At 32.2% G+C, this 18,306-nt stretch overlaps 3 protein-coding genes across 4 annotated transcripts; 2 read left to right on the top strand and 1 right to left on the bottom strand.

Moving 5' to 3' along the window:
- Positions 1-368: 368 nt before the first annotated feature.
- On the top strand, positions 369-8,281 carry LOC125845444 (glutamate decarboxylase). Its single transcript, XM_049524952.1, has 8 exons — positions 369-621; positions 1,167-1,371; positions 4,076-4,276; positions 4,870-5,084; positions 5,587-5,840; positions 6,180-6,232; positions 6,838-7,122; positions 7,883-8,281. The coding sequence occupies exons 1-8, from the start codon at positions 536-538 to the stop codon at positions 8,090-8,092; spliced, it is 1,509 nt and encodes a 502-aa protein (XP_049380909.1). The 5' UTR covers positions 369-535; the 3' UTR covers positions 8,093-8,281.
- Positions 8,282-9,218: 937 nt separating this feature from the next.
- LOC125845442 (transmembrane 9 superfamily member 3-like) lies at positions 9,219-16,439 on the top strand. Of its 2 annotated transcripts, none has more exons than XM_049524950.1 (8): positions 9,219-9,471; positions 12,165-12,205; positions 12,320-12,905; positions 12,993-13,130; positions 13,244-13,400; positions 14,905-15,389; positions 15,785-16,037; positions 16,254-16,439. In XM_049524950.1, exons 1-7 carry the CDS (start codon positions 9,308-9,310, stop codon positions 16,002-16,004), a joined length of 1,791 nt encoding a protein of 596 aa, XP_049380907.1. In that variant the 5' UTR covers positions 9,219-9,307; the 3' UTR covers positions 16,005-16,037; positions 16,254-16,439. The 2 variants fall into 2 exon arrangements, with proteins under 2 accessions (XP_049380907.1, XP_049380908.1); XM_049524951.1 differs by having other exon boundaries at positions 16,244-16,439.
- A 774-nt stretch (positions 16,440-17,213) lies between these two features.
- On the bottom strand, positions 17,214-18,061 carry LOC125845126 (ubiquitin domain-containing protein 7SL RNA2-like). Its single transcript, XM_049524544.1, has one exon. The coding sequence runs from the start codon at positions 18,042-18,044 to the stop codon at positions 17,214-17,216; it is 831 nt and encodes a 276-aa protein (XP_049380501.1). The 5' UTR covers positions 18,045-18,061.
- Positions 18,062-18,306: the final 245 nt, after the last annotated feature.

The following is an 18,306-nucleotide window of genomic DNA, read 5'->3' as shown; positions in this document are numbered from 1 at the left end:
AATCAACTTTTTTGAATGAGACTAATTTCTATCACTACAACTAATTAATAGTTTTGTACTAATTATTGAGCGACAATATAAATAGTATAGGTATTTATAAGTTATAACTAGTATTCTATATAAATAATGTCATCGGAAATTTTAGCGATTCTGGATATAGTGATATTAATTTAATTACACCTAAAAAATAATATATTGACACTACATATCTCTTTTAATTATACTATCAAATCGTTTTAAAATTATTTACCAATAAATCTACTTAAATATTGAATTTATAATTTTAAGATAGGATAAATTATCTGCTACAGCAAATAAAATAATCGAGGATGTTTATAGACTTATAACTTAAATTCTAAGTTTCAATAATGACGTGTTAGTCCTTTCACATATTCCAATTTTCATTATTTTATATATAGTGACTCTTCTTATGCATTTCTTCTTCAAGAAAAAAAATATATCTTCTTTTTCTCCATTTTCTCTCTTTTGCTTTACTCATTGATCTTCTCCGTCGTAGTACCACCACTACGCCACCATGGTTCTGTCCAAGATAGCGTCGGAAAGTGACATATCCATTCACTCGACTTTCGCATCTCGATATGTTCGAACTTCTCTTCCAAGGTATTGATAATACTTAATTTGTTGCTAAATAGTTCGTAGCTTATAAGGATTATTTGTTGATGATCATGATCTATCGTCTATTTTTTTATTGTTTAGCGATAAAAGTTATCCATTCCACTTAAAGAATTTACTCATCATCGGATACGTTTGGTATGACGTAAAATATTTTTTGTGAAAAAATTATAGCAAAATAAGTTACTTTCTATTTTCTTAGTGCTTGATCGTCGAGAAAAATAAAATGTCTTTTTCCTTTTTTTGGTAACTCGTGAATTCAAATTGTGAAGTCTAAAGTCTCTCAAATTTCATCAAAACACTATCTGATTTGCTAATATCATCGTAGATCTTTCATAATAAAATGTGTTTCCTAAAAAAAAAATACTTTTCGTTCATCAACCAAACAATGAAAAATATTTTTCAGAAAACAAATCATTTAAATGACTTCTGCCGTACCAACACAAATTTATTATCTTCTTTTGTATATATACTTAATTAAAGTCAGAGTTTCTTTTCAAAAAAAATTTATCTAATTTTTCTTAATTTTTTAGGTTTAAGATGCCAGAAAATTCAATACCAAAGGAAGCAGCCTATCAAATAATAAATGATGAACTTATGTTAGATGGAAATCCAAGGTTGAATTTAGCTTCATTTGTGACAACATGGATGGAACCAGAATGTGACAAATTGATGATGGATTCCATTAACAAAAATTATGTTGACATGGATGAATATCCTGTCACCACTGAGCTTCAGGTATTATTTTTTTCCATCGTCTCGGTAGAGTTTAAGTTTTATGTATTGACAATATAAAGAGATCGATATATACACCATCAAAGCAATAAAAAAAAATAAGTTTAGGTAGGTGGAGTAAGTATAAGGTCATCCACAAGTTCGGTAAGATATTCACACAATCAAATCATTATATGGTGAAATAAGTATACATAAAAATAAATCAGAATTTGAAATTTACGAGTTGAGAATCCAGTAATTTTATGAATAATACAAATATAATAAAATTTTTAAGACAAATACATGATTTACAATAATATTGTTAAGTTCGTCCAAACATACAAACTATACTATATATATATATATATATATAAAGTGATAAAAAAAATTAGTGATGTTAACTGTTAAGTCTAATAGGAAATTATTACTTTTCATAAAAGTCATAATTCCTGATGGAACTTTTTATAAATTCAACGATTTAAAATTTGAATAGTATAATGGTATCAAAAAATAGTGCTAAATAAGAAAATATGAGCCACCCAAGATTGTGATCGGATGGACACACGAAATTCCTCAACCTTTAATAGTATAATGGTATCAAAAAATAGTGCTAAATAAGAAAATATGAGCCACCCAAGATTGTGATGGGATGGACACACAAAATTCCTCAACCTTTAAGAAATTTTAAAAAATCACATGTCGAGTTCAATGTCTAGTCTTGACGATAAAAAAAAATCTAATAAAGAATGGTATTTCTTTTAGCTAAAAAGAAAATAGACACCATCGAGGATTGTGACAGAATAAGCATATAAGATCCTCCATTTTCAATTGAAAATTTTATATTTCGATCCCTTACAAGAAAAAAAGTCCTAATAAAAAATGATTTCTCTTTTAATAAACTTCACGTCTAACAAAATTAAATTAATCAAAATTCAAAATGAATATCGAGAACCAAACAAAATAGAATATGACCAATAAGTAAAGAGTATGGGTTGTTAAAGCGGTCCTTCAATGCATTATTGCCCCCCACGCGTTTTTTTCTTTCTGTTCACACACATCCAAATAATATCCTTCATATTACGTGCTCTATCTACAACTCCTTGTGGAGTCGGGAAAATTCTTCGTTGAAAAATTAAATTATATATATAAAGTTAAAATTTTATTTTTATATATATAATAGATTATAAATTTCTTTGATAAAGTCATGTATTCCGAAATTATAGTAATTTAATTTTAATAATTTTTTTTCTAACAAAGATATTTACTTTGTACCTTATTTTAAGTACTACCGACTTACAAATAAAATTCTAGAATGATTTTCTTTTTTATTTCTCATTAGATATTTAACACTAATATTAAAATTCAAATAAATTCAAATTCATTAGTGTGTTTTTTGCTAGTCCATAAGTCTCTTACTTACCTAAAAAAAGTAATATAAAATAATAATAATAATAATAATAATAATAATAATTAAATCTGCTCAATTATTTTTCACTGGATCGTCGTTATCTTATGTCCCTTTGTAGTTTTGGATCTATATAGGTCATGCACATCTCGAGTTTAAGTTTATACAAAAAAATTATATTACAAGTGTTATCCTCAAAAATAGGCTCGATTTTATAACATTATTTTTATTTGTAATTGTCATTGTAGTACGTGTGTGATCCAACCATAAAAGTCATGTGGACTTCTTATTAACCTATTAACACATAACAAATCTCAATCTTGTAAATGTAGCTATCATTCCATTTTTTTTTCATTATTCAGAATTTCGATATATTTAGAAGTTAGGTAGAAGAATAAAGTTTTAGCATTAGTATTTCATTTACTTGTACATGTCTCTTTTAATACTACATAAAATAGTCTTATTAATCAGGTAATTAAGCTTAGATTAATACTACATCAGATCGTATATTGAGCGTTGCTTTACTATGTTATCCATGGTGCTGTCGTAAAAAATACTTATTTAAAAATGATGATGATGCAAATGCATTCTATGCTTTTAATAAGCTATATAACATGTAAATATGAATTTAATCAGACTACAATTAGTATTAGATATTGAATAAAAAAAAGCTCCATCTTACGGTATTATGAGTAAAGTTGTAATTAAAAGTAAAAAACTCAGTCAAATATCAAGATGGACTAAAAAAATAATAATTAGAAAGTGCTTTACTTTGACTAATTAGACAGTTGATTTATTCAAATTAAAATATGATTATATAAAGTTTAAAGTCGTTTTCGATTTCTCCTAAGCATAGTACATCGTAATTAATCAATTGGACTTTTCAACAACCTAGAAACAAACTAGTCTAATAAGTGTCAAAAATACAATAAAAAAAAAGATTCTAGAAAATATGATTTTAATAATATTATTTCGTGGCCCACCATAAAATTGACAATTTTTTAACGTTATTATGATGAAATTAATCAAATTTGGAAAAACAACCATAACTCTTTCTCCCTAGTACTTTATTTATAGTATTATATATAAGTATTTTCTACCTCCTCTCATACCAGAAAAACACATTTATGACATAATATTTACAACAATACATAGACGTGTCACAAAATTAACAAATATCTGTCGATTTTTCGATGAATTTGTCAATAGATTTATTACTATGTTATTCTTTGACATCGAGTTTTTGCAACGTTAGAATCTACATATCCTCTTTACATATCAAGTAAAGTTGTAAAATCGATTTTTATTATTATTATTTTGCAGAATCGATGTGTAAACATGATAGCGCACTTATTTAATGCACCACTTGAAGATAAAGAAACTGCAGTTGGAGTTGGAACAGTTGGATCTTCAGAAGCCATTATGCTTGCTGGATTGGCCTTTAAGAGAAAATGGCAAAACAAAATGAAAGCCCAAGGAAAGCCCTATGATAAGCCCAACATTGTTACTGGTGCCAATGTCCAGGTATGGTCTTTCACATATAGCCACTTGTTGGTCTCCGTTATTGAAAAATAGTCATTATTCTATAGTCTTAATTTTACATATGTGACTCCACACACATTGTTACAGAGTTTTATTTGTAGAATTTGAAACTACGTGCATGTCGGTAGTTAGTTTTTAAAGATTGAGTCAAAAAATGGCTAATAAGCACTATCATCGAAAAATAGTCATTGTCGTGTAGTCCCAAATTTTACACATGCGACTCCACAAACTTTGTTACGGAATTTTTAACTTGTGCAATTTGAAATTACATACATACATGTCAATAGTTAGTTTTTAAAGACTGAGTTGAAAAGTGGTTAATAACCGCTATTTCTACATGTTTTCCTCATACTAGCTCATGAACCTTTCTATAATGACGTTTTTATATAACAATGAAAAGTCGGCTCCAAAGAAAATATTGATTGTTATAGTGAAATGTATGTTATAGAAAAATCTAATGGTATATACATTGCCAGTATAAACACATTTTGTATCATCATGTATATTAACATGTTATAGCAGGTAACTTGCCCTATCTTTAAGAGATAAGAGGGACTAATTAGTAATTTCAACAGGTGTGTTGGGAAAAATTTGCAAGGTATTTTGAAGTTGAGCTAAAGGAAGTAAAGTTGACTGATGGATACTATGTGATGAACCCTGAGAAAGCTGTGGAAATGGTGGATGAGAACACAATTTGTGTAGCTGCTATTTTGGGTTCAACTCTTAATGGAGAATTTGAAGATGTAAAGAAATTGAATGACCTCTTGATTGAGAAGAACAAAGAAACAGGGTAAATCTCAATCTCTAACATTAGTACTTGATACTTTCGTCATAAACGTCTGAGTTTTTTGGTTGTTAAGTTATAGCATGATTGAATAATACTATTCAATAGTTTTGGCACCCTTCTAGAAGTGTATATTGAGAGTCGGGTGTGGGCACATTTATTGTCTCAAACTTTCAAAGTTATACCAACTGTTTGTCAGATGTCGTAGGTCGTCTTCTAACATTAAGGACATGAAAACATGAAATTATATAGGTATATTGAAAATCGGGAATATATCGACACATTCATCGTCCCAACGACAAACATATAACTACTACTAGATGTCATAAGTCACCTTCTAACATTTATTAACATAAAAATAGGGAATAATGTATAATATTGAGAGTCGGGTGTGGAGACATGAAAGTAAGGGAATGATGTCATAGATCGTCTTCTAACATTAACAAACATGAAAAGTTGTATGAATATTAATATCTTAATAATTAATAGTTTGTAAATTGGAAAACAGGTGGGACACTCCAATTCATGTGGATGCAGCTAGTGGTGGATTTATTGCACCATTTATTTATCCAGAGCTTGAATGGGACTTTAGATTGCCATTAGTGAAAAGTATTAATGTGAGTGGTCACAAATATGGTCTTGTTTATGCTGGTATTGGTTGGGTCATTTGGAGGAACAAAGAAGACTTGCCTGATGAACTTATTTTCCACATTAATTATCTTGGTGCTGATCAACCTACTTTCACTCTCAATTTCTCTAAAGGTAATTAATTAATTAATTAATCCCTTTTGATAATTCCATAATTATGTTCTTAATCCATATGAATTTATTGTTGACCAAAAAAAAAACACTCAAATTTACTTCCTTATTGTACTAGTCCTATATTCACTACTAGAAATTAAAGTAGTCTGAAAATTGAGATTTTGATGAAAGTGTATCGAAAATATCTCTAACGAGTGCTTTTAAATGGATTTTCCATGAAACGTTTGTTGAAAATTGACTGATTTTTAGTAGTATAATATTCATTCGAAAATATGATAAGATTTTAGTATGTTGTATGCTCTTATGAATTTGATCATATTTTGCTATATTGTCATGCAGGATCTAGTCAAGTAATTGCTCAATATTACCAACTTATTCGCTTGGGTTATGAGGTGAGTACAAGATTAATAATTCTATATTACTTGAATTCTCTAAAAATATTGTTGTGTACGTGATAGATCAAATAAAATTACTTGATATTGATATGATTTGACTCGAATACAACTAACATTTTTAGAAGATCCAAACAATATAACTTCTACTATTACTTGATTTGATTATTAGGCAATAGAAACTATATAGTTTCAAGAATTACATGTATTAAAGCTCAAAATTTTGTTATGCATCCTTGTCAATTCTTCTAAGAGTATATATGATTTAGATGATTCAATATGGATATAATAACATTTCTGAAAAATTCAAGCAACAAATAACTTGCTTTCGTTACTTTTATTAGTGTAGTTTAACAGACTATTCGTATATAAAAAATATATATCTTTCAAGAATTATATGCTTTAAACTCAAGATTTGATTACACATCCGTATCAGATCATCTAAAAAGTATATACTATTTTAGACCATCCAACATGAGTTCAACGACATTTTTGAAAAATACGATCAACATATACTTTGCTACCGTTACTATTAGTGTATAAAAACTATATATCTTTTAAGAATTACGCGCTTTAAAGCTCAATATTTTGTTATTTTAAACCAGGGCTACAAGAATGTTATGGAGAATTGTCAAGAAAATGCAAGGGTACTAAGAGAAGGACTCGAAAAGACAGGAAGATTTGACATAGTCTCCAAAGAAGTTGGAGTTCCCTTAGTTGCATTTTCTCTTAAAGACAATAGCAAACATGATGAGTTTGAAATTTCTGAATCTTTAAGGAGATTTGGATGGATTGTTCCAGCATACACTATGCCACCAGATGCTCAACACATCACAGTTCTTAGAGTTGTTATCAGAGAAGATTTCTCTAGAACACTTGCGGAACGATTGGTAATGTTTCTATTTCTGTTTAGCTGTCATTTCAATTTATATGACGACATTTACTTGGATACAATTTTTAAAAGTAAAAGGGAGATTCTTGAAACATATAGTCTTAAATATGATATGAATATTTTGCAACTACAATATGAAGTTTAAAGTTAAAATATTTTAATATATAGAAACTTCTGGTCCTTCGGTTATTGATAGATTTTAATAGTAATCCTTTTGATATATATTTGACTAAGCACATTTCATCCTTAATTATTTGAAATATATGCACACATTTGATCCATTTGCTTTACTCACAAATTTACTATTTTACCACTTATATATGTTATTATGTTAAGTTTATAGTGTTATTACATGTTTGATAGTAATCATAGTTTTAAAAATAATTCAAATATAACCTATTTCATATCATAAGGGATCAAAACCACACTTTTTATCCATAATTGATGGGCTAAAAGTGTTATTGTCCCTTATTAGACTTAAAAAAATTTTATTCTTTTTTTAATTGACTGAATAAAAAAATTCATATAAAATGAAACATGTAAGGTAAATAAACTGTTTTTGAATGAGAAGTTATTAGAAATATTTGTTGTATTTTTCTTTAAAAAAAAATTCCTCTACAATTTTACATAGATTTGTTATATTCACTAAAATTGTTTGCATTCAATTCACAACAATCTCTTTTAGAAAAGTATTTTGTATCGTGTTTTAAGTCTTAACCTAATCTTTTACATTTTTTGTTCGTGTTTTTTTCAAATAGGTTATGGACATCGCTAAAGTCCTCCACGAGCTCGACATGCTTCCTGCACGTGTCAAAGCTAAGCTCGTCATGGCCGGGGAGGCGGCCACGGCGAACGGTAGCGACAGTGCATCGCATCATAAAACGGATAGAGAATGGGAGTTAGAGGTTACTGAAGCATGGAAGAAGTTTGTTGCTAATAAAAAGAATAAGACTAAGGGAGTTTGTTAATTAATTCATAAATATTGTTTATGATATGATGAATTAATTATGAGTTTATAACTTAAGTATTTAATAATGAGCTCTTTTAATCGACAATATTGTAAAATTGGACCATTATTAAAGACAATTTTCTTGTGTACTTGTAATATGATGTTCTTGTAACAACTTATATTTTATCATGTATTTTAATTAATTAATGTGTGTTTAATTTGAAGTCTTATTTACTCGATATTTTTTTATATATATATCATGTCTTTTTTTTTTCAATTAATAAACCAGACAAAATAAAGAAACGTTGAGGAAAAGAAATAATAACTATAATATATTTAGTTATAATTTTATAAGTGGAGTTCGAATATAACAAAAACATTGTTTTCAATAAATCTTTGGCTCAAAAAAATATTTTCGAAGCAAAATACTTGTTCAAAATATTATGACTATAAAATAGGACGATAATAACCAAATGAAACAACAAATTGTAATATATACACATTGAAAACTAAGAGATGACGTGTCTGCTAAATAGCCCCCTACTTCTCACACACAAAGTGCGACAATACTCGGCTATTTACTAGACTTTTATCTTAGTCCTTCGACTTCAAAATCTTCCTATTTAGGGTCATGTCCTATGTAATTAAAATTTTTGTCAGGTCCTATCTAATCACGCACCTCCCTAAATACCTCAACCTTTGATCACAACTTATGTTACATTCAACTCCTCACGACTCCTTAATCACTGCTTATGCATCAATGCACCTCCCCTTTATATGCCTCGAAAGACACCTTGCCCATATATCTTTATTTTTAATCACATCTCTCTTAGTTTGTCCATACTTTCAACTAAACATCTTTAAACCTAGTTCCTTCATCTTTTGAATGTGGACGTTCTTGATTGACAAACACTATGTCCCATATAATAATATTTGTCTAAACGTTACTATGTAGAACTTACCTTAAGCCTTGGTGACACGTTTTTATCAAATGGAAAGAAAAAAAAAACAAAAGAAAGAGTTGACACGTCGTTATCCACATGTCATTCCTTGATAGGTCACCATTACGTTTGTTACAAACTCGCTATAGTAGCGCGTGGTCACCACTTCCCCCTCTTTCTCTTCAACACAAAAAAATCCACTGTACCTAAAAGAAGAGTTTCAAAGGAAGAAACAATCTTTGGTATTTTGTTTTCTTCTTCTGTATGTGAGTAAGAAAAAAAAACAGAAAAAAATGGTGAGGAAGAGTAGTATGGGGTGTGGGAATTACGTTATCGTATTGGTGCTTTTGTTCTTTGGGGCTATGAAAGTGAGATCGGATTCATCAGATCATAAGTATAAATCTGGAGAAGAAGTCCCTTTGTATGCAAATAAAGTTGGTCCTTTTCATAATCCAAGGTAACCCTTTTGACCCTTTTCATTTTTCTCGTTAAAGATTTCATTTTTATGAGTTTTTTTGGTTTTTGGTACGTTTTTGATAACTGGGTAGAAATCAAGATTTTGTGTAGTATTGGGATGATTGGTTTTGGGGGGAAATATTGCTGGGATTTGCTGAATTTTGGGTGTATTGCTGAGTTTGATCAATATGTGTTAGTTTTGGGATGTAGTATGCATTTTGTAGGAATTTTGATATTTGAGGAAAATGTTGCCAGGATTTGCTGGATTTTGGGTGTATTGCTGAGTTTGCTCAATTTATATTAGTGGGTCACCTCTGTTTATGAGAATTGTGAGCTTTATTTGAATGTAGTTTACATTTTGGACGTGTTGAGTATATTGTTTTGGGTAGTGTTGGAATGAAAGGGGGAATCTTGTTGGGATTTGCTGAATTTTGGGTGTATTGCTGAGTTTGCTCAATGTATAATACTGGTCACCTTTGTTTCTGAGAATCACGAGCTTGCTTTGATTGTAGTATACATTTTGTACGTGTTGCGTATCTGGGTAATAGTTGAGATTTTGTTTTGGATAATGTTGGATTAAAAAGGGGAAATCTTGTGAGAACTTTGTTGAGTTTTGGGTATATTGTAGTTTGCTCGATGTATATTAGTAGTTCACCTTTGTTTCTGAGATCTGAGAGCTTCTTTTGTATGTAGTTTACATGTTGTACGTGTTAAATATCTGGAGAAAAGTTAAGATTTTGTTTTGGGTTGTGTTGGATTGGAAAGGGGAAATCTTGTTGAGAATTTGCTGAAGTTTGGCTGTATTGTTGAGTTTTCTCAATGTATATTAGTTGGGTCACCTTTGTTTCTGAGAATTGTGAGCTTCTTTTGGTTGTAGCTTGCATGTTGTCTGTGTTGAATATTTGAGTAAACGTCAAGATTTTGTTTTGGGCTGTGTTGGATTGAAAATGGGAAAACTTGATGAGAATTTACTGAATTTTGGGTGTAATGTTGATCTGTTTCAATTTATATTTGCTGGTCATCTTCTGAGAATTGGGAGATTTTCTTTTACGTTTAGGTTGTAACTTTACATTTTGACGTGCTGAATTTCTTAAAAAAGTAGATTTGGAATGGATTCTAGGGGAACCTTATATGATATTTGCTGGATTTAGGCAGTAATTGTCAATGTATGTTGATGAGTCTACTTGGTTATTGAGTATTGTGAATCTTTTCATCTGAGAGTTTATCTGTATATCTACAATTAAGGAGAAAGACATTGTCCAATGTCTTGGTTCTTCTACATGCTAGATCAAATTTAATGTAGTCCATTTTGTAAGAGCACTTTTAAAAGAGAACGGGACAAAGGGCTTGTCTTTTATGCTTTCGATGTTTGGATATGGGAAGAGTTTTGTGGTGTGCATGCCAGTAGTTTTCTGAAAAAGACTTTTTCTACTTCTTTTATCTTGTTTCGGCTCTTATGTTTGCTAAGTTTGTGTCTTGGCACATTAGATATCATTAGCATTTTTTAGGATATATTCTGTATATGATTGACCAAAGTTATAGGTGTTTTTATGATGACAAACAATTGTAGAACAAGGAAAAGAAGCTTCATAAGAGTGAGAAAGCCAGACCTATCTTCCAAGAGCTAGTCTAAACCATCACTTAGTCCTCTGTTCAGAAAATTATTTTGGTGAAAGGTAGCTACTGAGATATAATCATGAAAAACGGAGTACTTTCATCCATTTTTCTTAACCTGAGAGCTTTGCAGACAGCTCTATGCATAAGAGTTATTGTAGCATTAATCACTTTGCTTTAGATATTGTAAGATTCAAAATTTGTTCTGAATTTTGGTACTTGCTTATTCATGAGCATGGTAGTATGGAGTACCCATAAATTTCCTCACACTTGTTTGCAAGCAAAGTTCTAAAATGGACATACTTATACTCACAAAGAGTCTTTTCAACTTTTGTGTGTGTGTCAATGCTCACACTCTCTCTTTTGATAATTCAATATATTGTATGTTAATACACCAAGATGGTTTCAAAAGCATGTACAATGTGGATATATGGTGTGTCCTTATTCCTTTAAGAAAGACTAGCGGAACTACCTAGTAGCTATGCTAGAAATTTTTCACTTGCCCCGTGGATGATACTTATCTCAGCGGTCACTTGCACTGGAGCAGGAATTATACTGATCACTCTGAGTCTCTAGATATGGAGGCAAAAACATTCAGCATGTGCTAAGTGCCTTTTTTGGATGTTTTTATTCACACACTTCCTTCACCAACCCTAGGATTCGTTGAATCTCTTTTGCTCTTTGTAACAGTTTCACCAGTTTCCTGGAATGGTCGTTTAGTGACTTTCTCTTTGATTTCTCCCCTGGAGAGTTGTCTGCATCTTTGTTTGGAAATTGCTGCTGAAATGATTTCTTGCTTACAGCAATTAAACAGCAATTGATGCATCATCCCCTGGAGTGTCTTTAGCTGTTTCTCGCACTTACTCTGAGGAGTGCAAAGCATTGAGTTAGTGAAAATTGACTCCTTTGATGCAGTATATAAACTGAAACAACTTCGGTGAATCAGTTTAAACTCTTGAATAACTCGAATGTTACTTCTACTTATCAAAAACTGACAAAATATTTCTGATTGTACTTCTCTAGCACATGCTACATTTACTGTTCTCCACTTAGATCTCACATTTTTACCGTCAATTGCAGTGAAACATATCGCTACTTTGATCTTCCTTTTTGTTCTCCAGGTCAGGTTCATTTCTCTGCCCTCTCTTGCTCTAATATCTTTGCTTTTTAGCTTTTATTGTTGACTACATTTTAACAACCATTGGAATATGTATCTATTCATGCTCTTGCTTTAGGTCATGTAAAAGATAAAACTGAAGCTCTTGGTGAGGTGTTGAATGGAGATCGTTTAGTCACTGCTCCATACAAACTTGACTTCACAAATGATCGCGAAACCGAGGTAGTTTGCAAGAAGACATTGTCAAAGGAAGAAGTTGCAAGATTCCGTGATGCTGTTGCCAAGGACTACTACTTCCAGATGTTCTATGATGACCTTCCTATTTGGGGTTTCATCGGTAAGGTAGATAAGGAGGGGAAAGCTGACCCCAGTGAGTACAAATATTACCTATTTAAACATCTTCATTTTGACATCCATCACAACAAAGACCGTGTGATTGAAGTCAATGCACGAACTGACCCCAATGCGCTAGTGGACATAACTGAAGATAAGGAAATTGATGTAGACTTCATGTACTCTGTAAAATGGAAGGAAACACACATCCCTTTTGAGAAAAGGATGGAAAAGTACTCGCAGACTTCAGCTTTACCGCATCATTTGGAGATCCACTGGTTCTCTATCATTAACTCTTGTGTCACAGTTTTGCTCTTAACTGGTTTCCTTGCTACTATTCTGATGCGCGTCCTTAAAAATGACTTTGTCAAGTATGTAACAATAAACTTTGTTGGGTAACATACTTATTAATTAAGGAGCTTGTACTTATCCTATGGCATTTACTGTTTTGGTTAAAGATATGCCCATGATGAGGAAGCAGCTGATGACCAAGAAGAAACTGGGTGGAAGTACATTCATGGTGATGTGTTTAGGTACCCGAAGCAGAAGTCACTTTTTGCAGCAGCCCTGGGTTCTGGCACACAATTGTTTACCCTGTGAGTATGCATGCCTATAACATTGGTTTATTTAGTTCTAGATTTGCATAGTCCATTCGGTTCGTGATAAATTTCTTTCACAAATGTTAATTCTTGCTGCCTCTTTTTCCCAGGGCAATTTTCATATTTATACTTGCGCTGGTTGGTGTGTTTTACCCCTACAACCGAGGAGCTCTTTTCACAGCTTTGGTGGTTATTTACGCTCTTACATCAGGAATTGCAGGCTATACTGCAGCATCATTCTATTGCCAACTTGAAGGGAAAAATTGGGTAAGAAAGTATGGAGGGAATTATTTTGGTGGTTGTAAAGTAGCCAAAATTTCCTGAAAGTGCATCTCTTCTTTTGTGTACTCAGATTCCTTATTTTCATCTTTCTCTTCTAGTTAGTTGTCAGTTGAGGTCTCCTAGTTTTGACATGGACTAGTCATGATAGGATTTTTAATAGTAAGGTGTAAACTTCCTCCGCGAATTTAGTTTACCAGAGCGTATTCTGCGGTACAAGTCTTGTTTTATGGGAGGGGAAATGGTGGACTCTATTTCCTAAAGATCCTTCCGACATAGGAGATCTTGGACAATGCATCCCACAATAGCTTAACTAATTCTTTTGCCCTATAACAATAATCTTTTTAGCTATACAAAAAAAAACACTTTTGGCAACACACCCTAACATATTTCAAAAATGATTCTATTAACATCATTACCCCTTAACTTAAAGCAACCTATCCTTCTATTTGGTTCTGTTGGATGAAAGAGTACATGAATTTTACTTTTTAGGTGGATTATGGAAGGTGGGTGGACAGGAGGAGGAGAAGATGTGTCTTGACTGGAGGGTCGGAGAGGGGAAGAAAAGAAGGGAAGGACTTGAATAAAGGAGCAAAGGGGAAAAACATAAAGCAGAGGGGTTTACTGCTTGAGTGAGCAAGAGATTTGAGGAGGAATTGGAAATAAGAGAGATGGAAGAAATTGAGAAGATGGATAAAGATAAAATTTGGGGTGGGGTGGGTGTGGGTGGGAGGTGTTAAGTATGATTTCGTTCGAATTTAAAATTTAGTAGAAATGTAGTGGAATTTTGACTAAAGGACAGTTACCAAACCACAATAGAATTAGGGGAAATTTTGAGAGCATAAGATAAACTTTTGTATTGTAAATGAGGAGCTTCTCTTCCTTCAATTAGCATAATCTTTGGCCTTCCCTTGCAACAACAATTGCTGCGCCTTAATCCAAACTTATCAAGGGTTAGTTATATAAATTTTCATTGTCCTTTACGCTTCATCTGGACCTGTTTCATCCCTTTACAGAAACTTGTCTTTAAGTCTTTAAGACAAATTAATGTTACTAAAACTAGAGGTTATTCACATTTTACACTGTCATACAAATCTATAAAAAAAATTATTATTTAAAAGTACTCTTAATTTAAGTGTACGCACATGGCCAAACCTTAATTCCGATTGGTTGGTATCACCTTTATGGAATTTTTCTTCCGATTTTATTATGCTCTTTTCTAAGATTGCATGAATTTTGTAAGATAGACACTCTTTTGTAGACAACTTCCTATTTTAAATTTACCCCCTCCCTTTCACTGTCTTTTCTCTCCCCCTCTCTTTTCCCATCTTTTGCCTTGCAACTTATCATCATTGAAGCCGAATTCAGTGGTTCCCAACAATTAATGTAGTGGGTGTCACTTTCGCGTTAATAATTACTTGAGATTCTTTGGTTAGTTTCCAGTAGAAAGAGGAAAATGTGTACTGATCTCAAATTCAAATTTTTTTTACAGGTAAGGAACTTGTTGTTGACAGGAGGGCTGTTCTGTGGGCCGCTGCTTCTAACTTTCTGCTTCCTTAATTCTGTCGCAATTGGTTATCATGCCACTGCAGCACTTCCTTTTGGTACCATCGTGGTCATTTTCCTCATATGGGCCCTTGTGACATCACCATTGCTGGTCTTGGGAGGAATTGCAGGAAAGAATAGCAAGGCAGAATTTCAAGCTCCAACTCGAACAACGAAATATCCGAGAGAGATACCACAATTACCATGGTATCGTGGAGCTCTTCCTCAGATGGCAATGGCTGGGTTCTTGCCTTTCAGTGCTATCTACATTGAACTCTACTACATATTTGCCAGCGTGTGGGGTCATAGGATTTACACGATTTACAGTATCTTATTCATAGTTTTCATCATTCTGATCATTGTCACTGCATTTATTACGGTGGCTTTGACATACTTCCAACTTGCCGCAGAAGACCATGAATGGTGGTGGAGGTAAGTTAATAGTACTTAATTGATCCAATTCTTTTCAAACAGTTTAAGGATGCAAAAAATGAATTGAGTACTAAAAACTGTGTACTTTTGTTGAATGCATCAAATGATTATCCTTTCCCAGGCGTACATAGAACTCCGAATGTTCCTGTGTATTGCATGTTAATATGTCACTAATAATATGCTGCACTATCATGCCAAGTATTCGTTAGTGTGTTTAAGTAGGTCAGTTGTATTGTTGTGAAAATTTGTTCTTTACTTTTCATGTCTTTGCAGTTGGTAAGCAAATACCAAATCATCTCTTCTGCTTGTAACTCTTTTCTTGAAAGCTGACAATATTTTGTTTTTGAAAATACATGTTATTTGTCGAGTCTCTAACATGTACGTTGATCTTCTAGGTCATTCGTTTGTGGTGGATCAACCGGCTTGTTCATCTATGGCTACTGCCTGTATTACTATTATGCCCGATCAGACATGTCAGGTTTCATGCAAACCTCATTCTTCTTTGGTTACATGGCTTGCATTTGCTATGCCTTCTTCCTCATGCTTGGAACTGTTGGTTTCCGAGCTGCTTTGTTTTTCGTCCGCCACATATACCGCTCAATCAAGTGCGAGTAAGATGCAGAATTCCACATTAGCCTGGTTCAACCGGTAAGCTTCTCATTTTACATTTCAACTTTTTTTTTTTATCACAACATATGTTACTCAGATCCTCCAAAGATGTCAGCACACCCCTTCCGGGATCCTCCAAAACCAAAAAATAGCTCATTTGTTGGACGATCTGAGCAACATAACTCGTAGACTGTAGAATACATCAAGTTTTCATCTGGCTAAACTACATGCGATGTTCATGGAAGAATGCAACAGGGGATTGTGTTTTTGGTGTAAAAATCGTCAACGTGCTTGGAGTAGTGCTACACATGTTAGATCCATTTAGAATTTGGTGTGGAGCAACAAAGCAGAAGAAGTTCAAATCAGTGCTCTTTTTATTGTGTTTAGAACAAAGAGTCTAAATAGTTTTAGCTTCAGCTTAATTTTCCTAGTTTTAACCTTAATATATAGAATATGGTTCTGTTAATTGCATCCTAAGCTGTTTATGTTCCAATTTGTTGTGTTATTCATACTTGTTACACTAAACTAGTTTTCAACGTTTGTTATTAGAATGCAAGTTTACACCATCATCTTACTGCGCAAATAAATCAAAAATAGCAGAAACTACGAACATTGTACCTAAACATGTGACGTTTGGGGAGGATAGAGTGAATGTAGACTTTACCCCTACCTTGGCAGGTGGAGAGGTTGTTCTCGAAAGACCTTTGGAAGGATGTTTCGTTTCTGATAGACCTTCGACTAAATGAAAGCAAAAACACAACATTTATAAGCTTCTGTTAAATCTGACAAATATAAATTATTGAATATTTGATAGAGATTAAAAGTTTTGATTTTTTTACCAACTTATGGACAAACTATTCTGTGATTTTCTCAAGAAATAATAGTTTGCTTTGTTCATACAACACAAAATATATATATATATATATATATAACAACATACCTAGTGTGATTTTGAAAAGAGTGAGGTCAGAGAAAAATAGAATGTATGCAAATATTACTTTTTCTCACAATATTTTTGAGAGTTTTGTTTCCACTATGAACATTATATATACAAGCTTCTTAGTATAAATAGTTTTTAACACAATCAACATAATTTAATCTCTTCTTTCTATTTTTTTTATTTTTTATTATATACTTTTATTAAACTTTGAACCAATAGAGAAAATACAACAACAAAAATAAATAAATAAATAAATAAATAAATAAATAAATCAATCAAACTCCACCAGTGACACTACCATTAAAGATCTCAATAGTGTCACCTTGACAAACATGATGCCATCTAAATGAACGATCATCATCCATAACATTTTGTTTATAAATAAAAAAATACCCTTCTTGTGGAAGCTCTAATTCCAATTTTTGCAACTCTTTCTTCAAGTGTCCCACATTGTCTGATGGATTAATTTCGATCGGAATTTTATTAGTGCCACATTTCGATAAAACCATAATTCTTAATTTCTTCAGTCCGTTTCCGTTACTATTCATGGGCAATCCCGAAGAAGTAATAGTTGTTGTTGTTGGTGCGGACACCATGATCGTACTAGGTCTGATACTAACATTGATTTCTGAATTATCTATAAGTCCATATTCTTGAAGAGTCTGATGATCGATCAATTCGATTCCATTTGCATGCATGACTAATTTACTCACATGTACACCTTCCATATCATGAATTCTCTCTTTTACCCTCCTAACACTATCCGTAACGTCCACCTCTAACGCGACTCCGAGTTTGGACATTGGCATTTTGAGGAGGAGTTGGATTTTTCTCGTTAGAGATGATGGTGATGGTTCTGTCTTGACCACGTTATTCTTGTCCGGTTCGGATTCTACGACGAGTTGAATGTGAGAACGATCAAGGATATCAGAATAATGAACGTTTAAATGGTCGTCTAACACGTTACCTTTGAAGATTAGAGTTTGTTTTGGTATAGGAATACCTTGATCTCTTTGGATCTTGTCTTTGATCTCTAAAATAGTGTCAAAATATCCAACTTCGATTGCAAATGACCTTCCTTTTGTTGGTTGAATGAATACATCCATTTACACAAATTATGTTTCGTGCTTGTGAAAATATACTGAATATATTATTGCTATGCTGCCAAATCTTCACTATTAATTTAGTCAAAAATAAAACTATTGCATAATTTAAATTAATAAATAATAGGGTACCATAAATATAGGTGAAAGAAGATTCAACAAATTTCATTTTGCTACTAAATATATGGATAGTTACAACAATATCCGATAATGCATGAGAGTCATTTGTTTGCTTTTTTTCACTTTTTTATGTTTTTGTCAAAAT

This window comes from Solanum stenotomum, chromosome 11, assembly GCF_019186545.1.
Source record: "Solanum stenotomum isolate F172 chromosome 11, ASM1918654v1, whole genome shotgun sequence".
Classification (NCBI taxonomy): Eukaryota; Viridiplantae; Streptophyta; class Magnoliopsida; order Solanales; family Solanaceae; genus Solanum; species Solanum stenotomum.
Note: the sequence above shows the minus strand (reverse complement) of the source record. Positions and strands in the feature narration are given on the sequence as shown.

Excerpts from the sequence above, each read along its gene's own strand:
- LOC125845444 (XM_049524952.1), top strand. The coding sequence starts at position 536 with ATGGTTCTGTCCAAGATAGCGTCGGAAAGTGACATATCCATTCACTCG. Across the intron at positions 622-1,166 it reads GTTCGAACTTCTCTTCCAAG|GTTTAAGATGCCAGAAAATT; the intron begins GTATTGATAATA and ends TTAATTTTTTAG. Across the intron at positions 7,123-7,882 it reads GAACACTTGCGGAACGATTG|GTTATGGACATCGCTAAAGT; the intron begins GTAATGTTTCTA and ends TTTTTCAAATAG.
- LOC125845442 (XM_049524950.1), top strand. The coding sequence starts at position 9,308 with ATGGTGAGGAAGAGTAGTATGGGGTGTGGGAATTACGTTATCGTATTG. Across the intron at positions 9,472-12,164 it reads GGTCCTTTTCATAATCCAAG|TGAAACATATCGCTACTTTG; the intron begins GTAACCCTTTTG and ends CGTCAATTGCAG. Across the intron at positions 12,206-12,319 it reads TCTTCCTTTTTGTTCTCCAG|GTCATGTAAAAGATAAAACT; the intron begins GTCAGGTTCATT and ends CTCTTGCTTTAG.
- LOC125845126 (XM_049524544.1), bottom strand. The coding sequence starts at position 18,044 with ATGGATGTATTCATTCAACCAACAAAAGGAAGGTCATTTGCAATCGAA.